General features: G+C 35.1%; 1 protein-coding gene across 1 annotated transcript in view; it reads right to left on the bottom strand.

Moving 5' to 3' along the window:
• The window catches only part of LOC143063576 (sacsin-like), a 32,533-nt gene that overhangs the window by 1,922 nt on the left and 18,373 nt on the right, over positions 1 to 12,238 (bottom strand). Inside the window, exon 7 of the mRNA XM_076235794.1 lies at positions 1,163 to 12,162. Coding sequence (XP_076091909.1) covers positions 1,163 to 12,162 — 11,000 coding nt within the window. The remainder of the gene's footprint in view (positions 1 to 1,162; positions 12,163 to 12,238) is intronic.

The following is a 12,238-nucleotide window of genomic DNA, read 5'->3' as shown; positions in this document are numbered from 1 at the left end:
ATATCTCGTATAACTTTAATTGGTAAACAAACCGAATAAGACATCGTTTTCAATAAGATACTTGCTAATGATGTCTCATTCATGGCTTGTATTTTGTACATCATTACCAAATTTACCGGGATTGGTTTTTTTCTGTATTATTTGCTTTCTTTAGTCTTCAAATTTTTGTCTCTCGATTATTAGTATATCAAATAGTGTGTTTCTTGCAAATAGATCCTCGTAAAGTAATAGTTGTGTTTAGGGTTTCCCCAACTATTCATTTGTTTTAGTGAAAATAACACTTTATAAATCGAATTTAAACTCTCATCCAAGACCTTTTTGTGTAGTATTACCTGATTTGCCATTTTTTTGGATATTGTTTTTTTGTTGTTCATTCCTGTACATTTTGGCATGTTTATTATAAACAAAGTTTTGTCTACTAGCATAAACTTTTGTGTTTCTAGTACATTATAGACCTACAACATTTAAAAAAAATACGATTGTTATCATAACTTGGCAATAGATCTCTACAGAACAGTAGGAGTCCCCAATTACTCAAATCAAAATGCAAAAAAAAAAAGGCAACAGTTGTATACCGCTGTTCGAAATTCATAAATCGATTGAGAAAAAAACAAATCCGGGCCACAAACTCAAACACCAAACACAAGAGGAGAACCACGACACAATAGAAACACATCAGTAAAAATAGAAACATAACACTAAAATGCAAAACACACACAGAAACGAACTTTAATATAACAATGGCCATCTTCCTGACTTGGTACAGGACGTTTTAAGAAAAAAATGGTGGGTTTAACCTGGTTTTGTGGCTAGCCAAACCTCCCGCTTTTATGGCAATGTTAAATATAACATGAAAGTGACAACATTACATGAAAGGACTACAATACAAATAAACGAGAGAACATACAGGACAGAGAAACGAACAAATAATAGCTATCAAAAGGCTCCAGGCTAATGATTTAACACGCCGGACGCACGTTTCGTCTACACAAGACTCATAAGTGACGCTCAGATAAAAAAAAGTTCGAAAGCCAAAACAAGTAGAAGTATAAAATATCCTTTCTTCTCACCAATAGTTTTAGAAGGAAACCTTAAACACAAAACTATGTGTTGAACCTTATTATTTTATTCAACTGTGATTTTCTGTTACATGCCTACATACCTGGTGACTCGTAACGCATATCCAGTTGAACGACTGTGATGTTGCCACTCCCATTAATGCATCTGCAGTAGCAATGTCATTTTGAGCTTGTTTAAACCATATTTCGCCGTCGTAAGGTCGAGGATCTGGGTTATAAACATTTTCTTCGTAACTTCGATAGCTTGATGAATGCTCGCGACGAGCTCGGCTTGCAAAGTCATCTGGGTCAAACCAATATTCTTTCTGTCGATTAAAATTCCCACTGCGAGGCCTTCCTTTATACTGATTCCACTGACGTTGATAATTTTGCCGGTCACTCTGACGACTTTTTTTCCGTTCTTTATATGATGGAAAATTATCTGGATCGATTTTCCCAGACTGTATCAGTTTCACAAACGATATAATATGTTTAGCAATTTCGTTTGAAAATTTTGAATTTCCATGTTTGTCGGGATGCCAGCGCAAGATCAATCTTTTATAAACTTTTCGAAAGGTTTCATATCCTAATCGCCAAGCATCAATAAGTGCTTCCTCAATTTCTTGCAATACATCCTCCAAGTTCAGTTCTGTTGTTTTACTAGTATTGTCGTTGCTTTGCTCACCTGTGTGAACAACTAAACAAGAGCTCTGGGGTTCCGTATCAGAATTGGTAGCACTAGATGTCTGACTGTCTGACGCAGATTTTGGACGTTCTAATTTGTAGAGATCAAATGAACGAACTATTTTACTTTGACCATCTCCAATATCAATTTCATACTCTGGAAACGCCTCTGGTTCAGTAGAAATACAACGTATAATTTTCACATATATGTAGACTGCGACTTTTCCATTTGTTTCGTTATCTTCAAATCGATTGTCGAACACTTCGAAAACAGCAGAATCCCCAGGTTGAAACTGACTTATACCATGAATCAGAAAAGCAAGACATTCTCGTGGAACAGGATCTCCAGGTGTTGGTATCCAAGAACTGTCAACCGGAACATAGTCGATTTGTACAGCTCCAAGTTCATCCAACAAATCCATTATTTCTTTTGCAGTGGAATTATAGTTTAAAAGAACAGTTCGTATGTGGTTTGGGTCTACCTTATTAAAGCATATACTACAAATCACTTCTGCAAGTAGATGACTGTGTTTTGCTATCCACTTTAAAACATCTAAATCGGATGCAGAAATAAACACAGTGTTTTCCTTTTCATCATAAAACAGAGGTTTACATTCCATACTTTCTTCAATATGATAACCTTTGTAAGTAAGAACTGTAGTTACAGATTCGAGAGCACTAAATCTCAAGGATTTGAAACGGATGGAAATGCCTTCTAATAAATTTTCTTGAAGTTTCTCTCTTTTCATTTTAGTTTTTGCCAGCCGTACCATAGAAAGTATAAACAGTTCACTGCTAATAAAAGACTCAAGTACGCTGCCTATTTCGCATGATAATCGCTTGTGAACGGTTGTTAAAACCTCTTTGACAATCTTGCTTAGATATTGTGGACGATAGCATAATGGCAATAAGTCAAAGCATTTATCAACATCAAACCCATCTTCTGTGAATTTATCCATGGTTTTCATTAGCTGAATCTTTTGCTGGTCCTTTAGTCGTTTTTTTAGTGAGTTGCTGTCTCCATAAATCAGATTACATGATGGTTGAAGTAGATCTTTATCACTTAGAAGGTGCAGAACTGGTTCATTGACGATAATCTTTGCTGGATCTAGCTTCATTTGTAACAATGTAAAAATTCCGCGTACAGCTTTATCTGCAACTTTCAATTCATCGTATACAAGAATATCTTCTTTAACTATTGCTTTCACACAAGACAAAACTCTGAAGTAATGGTCTAATGTAACTTCATCTTTAGCTCCTAATTTTCTAAACAAATCGTTGTACATTCCGAAATACTCCGATCCAATCAACAAATACGGCTTAATTTCGGATGTTTCCGGTTCTTTCAGAACAATATTTTTAGCTTCAAGAAATGCATTGTGTTTTATAACGTATACTAACGGAATGCTGGAAATCCTTTCAATAAAGTTGTCTCGTTCATTCAAAGTTACAAGATAATCAAATATATTAGTCATGAACTTCTTGACGAAATCTTCACCAGTGTCTGTTCCCTTTTGTAAAGATTTGAACACTTGTTCAAGATGACGTACGAAATTGTTTTCAGTCGGACTTATCTTTATATTCAATTTTCCAAAAAGATGTTGATCCTTTGGAACCGCATAAGTAGGTAAAATATTGTCTGTCGTCCATGCTAACTCAAATTGTTCTTGAGACACCGATGCAGAAAAAGCAACAAGGTTTTGGGTTGAAATCTGAGGGGAAATGTCAGCATATGTATTTTTGACAATGTACGGCATAATAAAGCATATTTCACGCATCTGTTCAAGGAATTCCAAGTCATTATGTAAGTTAAACTGACCAAACAGATATTTTGTGAGTACTTTTGATTGATGCATTGTAACAGAACTCGGTCCTTGACTTTGTATTTGCTTAGCAAATTTGATGAATTGTTCCTTGCTCACATCTTGTATCATTCCTGCAGAAATCATGAATTCTCCCCATATTGTCTGATTGAAAGGAAGCGGCGGTAATTGTGTTTCATTACAAAGTGTCTTGAAAACGATATTACGTGGATTGTAAAAATCACTAGCCTTCTTCAGATCTCCAACATCATTCATAGGAATGAACCTCAGATTAGCGAGCTGCTCTTTTAACCTACAATTTTTACTGGACAACAGCTTTTCTCGTACAAATTCTAAGTGCACACAGTGAAAATGTTGTGGGAGATATTGGAACTCTGGTAATATATATTCGATATACAATTCGAGCAATTCATGTTCATCTTTTTCACATATGCATATTTGTAGGTTCAATGCTTCATACATTTTTCCATGATTCGCATTGTGTTTGATTAAGTAAGTGTTTGTTGCATCAGCCCAGTTATCTAATCCATCCAAAACTATGCTGCTGTTCTCTACTTTTATCACCAAAACGCGACTACGCCCATTTAAGTCGACGATCGCATTGTCTATTGTGGTAAACAATTTTAGACCTCTCATTTGTTTCCACTGGATTTGATTAATTTTATTGTCAAAAAACGATAAAAGTTCGTCGCACTCGTATACCGATAAACAATGACTGGAAATGAGTTCTTTGTGATATACCAAACATTTACACAGTTTTCCTGGTTGAGCCGTTGATGAAACAAATTTTGACAAGTGAGTCGATGTAAAATTGAAACGACTCGGTTTTGGTAAGGACAGTTTTTTCAAAATATCATGAACACTACGAAAATTTACAGAGTCACCTCCTTTTATATTTAAGATAGCGTACGACATTTTGATAGGAAGAAGCATATGCTTATTTTGTCCAAAATATCCCGGGAAAAGACACCATTCTTCTAGTTCAAAGAAAGGCCCTGTTAAAGTGCCGAGATATTCCCAAAATTGTGATATCCATAAGGAGTTCGGCAACTCATTTTGCGAATATTTCCATTTTATCGGTTGTCCACTTTTAAACAGATTTTGGTTTAAAGTTTCAGACAATAATGAACAGAATGCTGCTAAATCTAAGGACTGAAACAAATCTTGAAACTTGTAGAGATCAGGAAACAATGATTCGTGAATAAATCGTTTGTTTGAGCATGGTAATAGCGAACAAAATCTAGTCAGGATAATTTGAGGTGATAGTTCAACTAAATCTCCATTATTGTCTACAAGGAAAGGAAATTGTTTAAAGCTGACGTCGTCATCAGGATTCATGAGGCAAAATTTTAAAATGCAAGTAAATCTCATCAACGATTTGAATACAGTCTGTTCTAACGGAATGTTTACCTTATCAACTACACACCTATCTATGCTGGAAGTATTCCAGGACTGCAGGAAGTCAACAACAAGAGACGGTGAAATTATCTGTATTTTGATACTGCTATTACTTAATTTAAGAAAAACAGCTTCACCATTATGATTTGAATAAATGGTGTTTGCAATATTATCGTATATCCACAAAGGAGTGCACGTCAGCTTAATACCAAGCTCTATTAAAAGTGGTCTTAACATTCGTTCTTCTATTTGCAGATGCTCTTCCTTCTGTGGACTTGTCACATTTGTGTATTCATCTTGTTTGTATCTATATTTTTCTTCTTTGTTTTCCAATGCGTGATTGTAGTATGATTGGAGATCGTCAAAGAATAATGGGTAGAACTGTTCTCTACAGTGCAGTGACGCCCATTCTAAAATTCTTCCTTGAAATGTGACTGGAATATCATTTTCAGCCTCTTTAAATACTTTTTCAGTATACTGGTGAAACTCAGGACATATAGGAAATAGTTTAAGTTCTCTATTGTAAATGTTGAGGTACACTTCCAAAGCAAGATCTTTCCACATAGAGCTCTCAAGCTTATCACAATTTGGGAACATGCTGAAATAAATTTGCAAAGAGTTTAAACTTTCCTCATTGATGGCATCAATTATTAGAGTTCGTCTCATGTAATCTAAACAGCTAGCGTATGAATGAGCAATTGTTTGATGTAATATAAGTTTGTTCCAAACAAATCTAATGTCATCTATATGTTTTCCTCCAAAAATTTCGTTCCTATGAGAATAAACCGAAAAATGCCCATTTATATGACATGGCAATCCAGTAGCAATTGGCAGTGGAAGAAAACAGAAAGCTTCGCCACGAGTCTCTTGTTCTTCAACTGCATTTGTTCCTGTTCTAAGGAATTGGGTATAGTTGTCAGCTACTTTCATGGCAGTTCCTCCTCTTGGTAAAAGGAAAAAATCTTTCCGCGCAGCAGCATTTATAACAACGTCAGGTATTTTGGTATTGTCTGAAAAGCCAAAGGTTTGAACCACAAACCATGTTTCGGAATTCCCTGCATTGTCCTCAACGCTATTGGTATATTTCACTTCCTGAAATTCAATATCGTTTATTTTCACGGCTTTTGATTTTAAACGACCGGATTCAAATATAATACGGGACATAAAACTGTCATAGTTTTGCTGGTCTGAATTGTGCAATTTCGAATTCACACTGTAGGTATCAGAAAGTTTCACTCCATCTTTCCGTATACATGATATGCTTATCTTTGTTATATTTGACAAGAATAATAAACTTTTCGTCATAGCCTCTTTCATTTTTTTTAGCAATGCAATCATAGCATTCTTCGAAATGACATTGCTACTAATTTTAGATGGACATTCCGGATTTTCCACCCGAAGTGGAAATCTGAACCATGTGCCAATTTCTGCTCGTACCACATCCTGAAGATAGCCTTTATAAACATCATTGTATTTTGCTTCTAATTTCTCTGGTAATAATCTTATTCCAGGTGCTTCAACTCTAGCTCTAGGGACATACCAACAATGCGGATCAAAAACGCAAAATGCGCCACCATTTGGCGTACGTGGTCCAAGTGTGAGAAATGATGGAACATCTGTCAAATGATATACTGCATTAAATCCTACACCAAATTGTCCTGTTGTCGTTGCGTCATTTGACTTACTGCCCTCTCCAAGGTTCTTGATACCTTTTAAGTCATTCTCTGAAAAACTTGCATCATTATATACACAGAGAGCGGGTCCTTGAAGAAGATTCCAATTTTTGCCAAATGTTTTCTTAGTACCATGATGTCGTAAATCATAAACAAAATGGATTTCAGTGGCTCCTGCGTCGTCAGCATTTTGTAGAAGCTCATTAAGAACAGAATGATCTATTGGATAATCCTTTAGAAGACCACAAAGTCGGGTTACAAGCTGTTCGGTCTGTCCAAATGCAATTTCATCTGCATGTCGGCTCAAATACATGTGACGTCTAGACATTATCCCTAAATGTTTTATAATTAAGCCTGTAAGTTTACCATGAATGACGTAAACATCATCTTCATCGTACTGAAAGTCACCATCATCATAGCAAATGTCCGAAATGCTACGCATAAAGCAGTTGTTATCTGGAACTTTTATGATTCTTTTTTCTTTTTCTGAAAGATATATTTTATCACACTCCAAAAGGTCACATAAATTTGAAAGTAAATTCACAACACTAATTGTTCTTTCACCATCCATTTGATTAAGTCCTATCATTTGACTATGTTCTTTCAATGCCCTGATGAAATTAAATTTGTTAAAATGATCCTGTATTTCTAAAAGTTGCCATACCTTTGTGAACGTTTTCATGCTTTCTTCCATTTCATACAAATATGGATGACATCTAACCGTCAAATTCATGGCTATCCTACGAGGTTCAATCATTTCTGTTCCAACTTTTAAAATCTTCATTTGTTTCCACGAATTTAAATCAATATTGTCATATGAAGTATTGGAATGATCAGCAATAAATCTGTCAAGCAAGCCATACAAAACGTATATGTCAAGCCCATTAGAAGATGATACATTACTTTTTCCAAGAATATCAATTTGTTCTATGATATCTTCTTTTTTAACACTTCGAATACCAAGTTGGTACATTCTCTCTTTACTGATAGATTGTCCTTCAATATCGGCAATGCACCCAACAGACCCTATCACATGTTTATCAAAAGGAGAAAACAACTTCTCCGGTGGCAACAGTTTTTTTTCTTTTTGGTATCCTTTCCAAGGTAGGAGCCAATGAACAGGTTTTGACATAACAGGAAGAAAAGGTTTTTGTTTAAAATCATTTATTACATCTTGATGACGATCAACATTGTCATTTAAATATCTCAAAATTGCCTTAGATCTTTTAAGTGCATGTTTTCTTTGCATTGTTTGGACTGTATCCACTCTCTCCAATAGTATAGGTGACGAAATATAACTTACCATCATCCCCATTTCATCCAATGTTTTTTTCAAATGTGCAAATGTTGATTTGGGAAATCGCTTGTCCTTTATCTCAAACATAGATTTCAGTGGTCCATCTTGCCATACTAAGTCTTTAGGCTGAAGAAGAGTTTCTGACATCATTACAGGTATGCATTTATAATCTATGACGAGATCGTTTAAGGATGGGTCTTTAATAGCTTCTATAACAAGGCTGTCACGTTGTTCTTTCGTTAATGTTGTTTTCATAACCAAGTGATCTAAATTTGGGAAAAAGAATCGACTGAAAAAAGTCTTTTTTAAAATTATTCGCTTTTCCACCAAGGATGTATCATCACACGTCGCTGCCTTAAGATTCTTATATATACCTATAGGCAGATCCATCACAACTGAGCTGCCATCATAAAAAGCAATCAAGCAGTCGAATGCTGTTTGTCCAATTTTCCCTGAATTTCTAAATTGAGGATCTAAGAATTTTGCATTGTTAAACGAACTGACAAATTTCATATGTCTACTCTCCTTACGGTAAAAAATCGGTATGTCAGTTTGTAAAATTTCTCTATAGAAAGCGTTAATGAGACAAGCAATATCTTGCATTGCATTTTTTGTTGTTTGGGGCCAAAGTGTCCAATAATGAGCATCAGTAATCTTATGATCCTCCAGAGAGGCTAATGATGACAATATTTTCATGTACGCGCTTAGAATAACATCACTTAGCATATTTTGATTCCATTCGCTATTCGCATTTGATTTGTCTTCGGTGTTAGGGCAGATGATACTTTTTCGATTTTGCTCCACCATAAAACAACCATTAATATGAAGTGGAAGCTCTGTAGACAAAGGAAGGGGAAGCGGAAGGAAACAAAATATTCTGCCGTTCGTGTAAAAACCTTTTGGAAGATTATTGATTTTCGTATATTTTATCAATTCATGTCCTTTCCTTTCTACTGGAAGCGCTACAGCACCTATAGGAAGAGCCCCCTCTTTTTCTAGTTTCCTTGCAAGTCCAACTGAATGATTTCCGATGCCATACGTAAAAGCAAATGATTGTGAAGCTTTTGATGGCTTAAAGTTGTCTAAAAGCTTTGGAAAGTCTTTTGCTAATACTTTTGCTGAATCATATACTTCAATGCCAATATCACATACTTCCATCTCGAGATTAAGATCCGACAACTGATCATGTTGCATTTTTTCAGCAACTGTCTTTAATAGATTTGTTCTCAAAACTTTTCTATTTGATTGTGATTTCCATGATTTAAACAACAGTTTCTTGTCTCTATCTGGATCTTTACTTCTCCCATTCAAATGATAAACCAGTACTTCTCTTACATTTGAGGTGAATAATAGCAAATTTGCAACAGCCATTCTAAACTTTTCTAATAGTATCATCATTTCATTTTTTGTGTATTCTATTCTTTTTATCTTTTGATGTTCCGAAGACGCCTGGTGTCGAGTTCGGAGAGGAAGTCTGAACAATGTTCCTTTGTAAGGTTGATCACAACAGTCAGTCTTGAATCCAAATACATTCTCGTAGGGCTGAAACTGATCGGGCAATGTAGATATAAAGTCCTTGTTCAACTCAATCAAAATACCGGGTTCTTTATCATCTGTAGCCTCACCAAGGTGATGCAAATGAGGATCCAGAACTCCAAACATGTTTCTGCTGATTAAGCTTGGTACATCTGTCAAATTGTATACAGAACAAAACCCAAGACCAAACTTCCCTATTGTCCCAGATTCTTGAAGTTTAGTTCTTCCACCAAGCTGAATAAGGTTTTCAAAGTCTTTATCCCTAAACATGGCATTGTTATATACCCATAAGGCTTGTCCTTGACATTCAGCCATACCAGGATCAAGAAGTTTGTCTTTATCATACATATTTTCTCGTTCGTCATACAAAAAGCAAACTCTTGTTGCCCCAGCATCATCAGCATTTTGGATAAGTTCTTTTGGAACTGCGAAACCATCATTATACTCTGATAATAAATTGAAAATTCTTGTTGTTAAAGATTCTCTCTGACCCCAGGAAAGAGCTATGATGTTCTGGGTTAGCATAAAACGCTTTTTAGTAGATACAACCCCTAACTTTTGGGCAATATGATTAACATCGGGATGAACAAAAACCATTTTCCTTCCAAACTTTTTTTCATGGCCGACTAAAGTATCTTTGTTATTTTCAACGCCATAAGTGCACTCATTTACGGTTTTAAATTGAAGATTATCTCGATCAAAGGAGCAAACTGGAATAAGAACATCCAATAGATCTTTTTTCTTAATCTGCATTTCAACAATACTGGACAGAACATTTACTGCCATTTTTAGGTCTTTCTTCACATCTTGAGAGTTGCTAACTTTTGTAGACTTATACTTGTCCTGTAATCGTTGTAAAATCGATTTTAAAAGAATAAAATCAACTTTTTCTTTGACTCCTAAAGTTTTTAAGAGATTTGAACAGTCTAAAACATCATTTGAAACTTCATACAAGTACGGTTCCATATTGTAGCTAATGAAAGAACCAGTTTCGATCACTGTTTGCATTACTGGTTTAAATCCATGGTATTTAGTTGGAACACTATTCATTCGTTTGAGATTACGAATGGTGACATCATCTATTCTTTTTTTATGCATCTCCTCTTCGAAAAACTCAAAAACTTGTTTTGCAATCATTATGTACTGTAAATTTTCTCTCCAATGGTAGGATCCGATTACATTTTGATAATGATGTAGGACTATATTAACGGAAGGAGGAGAATTCCAGTCATAAAATTCCGCAATTGGTTTGAAAGACTTCTCAAATTCAGCTAGTGGAACTACCGAGCCACAAAGGTACTTGTATTTTATATGTTTTACTTCTTTAGGTGCACAAAGGGCATTTTCTTGAAACCAAGCTAACCTTGATGGGTAAGAATCTCGTCTTTTTGAACATGGAAACCATTTTAAATTCTTCATTGTACGCAATGCTTCTTCTGTTATGATTGAAGGATACTTTTCCAAGAACGATACCAAAGCTTTTGCTTGTGAAAAATTATCTTTTGTATTTTGATTTATTGCCTCTGCTATTGCAACAAGATTATTAGAGCTTACATGTTTCTCATTCTTAATTCCGAGCTGTGGTAAAAATGATTCATTGAAATTGTTGGTCACAAGGAAATCACTGTTTGGAAAGATACCTTTCTGACTTTGGAATAGTTTTGTCAGGATGACTGATTCTGGGTTAAAAAGGTCTTCTGTTTTGTAATATTTCCCGTCAGATGACGGAATAAAATCGACCTCCACAGCTTTCTTCAAAACAGCTAGTAACATATCTGACTTATATCTTAAATGAGACATCATTTTCAATTTCTCATTCTGACTATACATCTTGCACCCTTGTTTCATATACTCAAGTATGTTTGAAATGCAATCCTTTTCTGTAATATTGCTTCCTCCTAGATATTCAGCCAACGCCGAGTTATCTGTTGTTAAATATTTTCTCGGATACTGGAAACCTTTGGATAACGAGCACTTTGAATGGATTTGTGAATTTTCTTTCAAACATACCATTTCTTTTGCGTTTTTGTTATCATCTTGCTTGAAAATTTTAAGGAGCTGGAATATGTGAAATGAGGTCTTGTCAATAGTATGTCTATGCTTCTCTAAATATTGTGCTATCTCAGTACGTTCCTCATCAGTGCATTCTGCATTGATTGTTTCAGCAATTTCCTGAACATTTTCTCCCAAAGATGCGTTTGAAAAGCTACTTATGACATTTAAAGGTGTTGGTTGTTTTATATACATCTCGGTTACAGCTTTCATTTTGAAATGAATGGTTTCTTTCTGGGAAATGACTCGAGTGCCCAGTAATTGCATAACTTTTTTTAGTGGTTTGGTAAGTTCTATACTGTTGAACTTTGAAAACATGTACTTTCCTTCAAGTGTGAGAAATTCAATGGTATGCGTCTTTGACATATCCTTGTATCTTTTGCGTTTTTTCTTAGAGTGTTCACCATGACATTCATTTATCTGTTTGATGGGAATGATAGGTACAGAGTGGAATTGGTATAGATCAAGGTATCTCCTTGAAAAAATAGATTGCCAAACTCTCTCTATCCAAGTACACCCAAAAAGCGATTCGCATTCAGGAACGTAACTACCCTGTTCGTTTTTAGTACAATTTATATTTATTGTTTCTTTCAGCAATATTGGGAAGTGTTGATTTGTCACCAATCTCAGTTGAAATTTTTCTGAAACAAAGAAAATGACAATAATCAACTGTAATAGTTTTGGTATTGAAGTGGTAGTGATCAACATTATTTGTTG

This window comes from Mytilus galloprovincialis, chromosome 2 (genome assembly GCF_965363235.1).
Source record: "Mytilus galloprovincialis chromosome 2, xbMytGall1.hap1.1, whole genome shotgun sequence".
NCBI lineage: Eukaryota > Metazoa > Mollusca > Bivalvia > Mytilida > Mytilidae > Mytilus > Mytilus galloprovincialis.
Note: the sequence above shows the minus strand (reverse complement) of the source record. Positions and strands in the feature narration are given on the sequence as shown.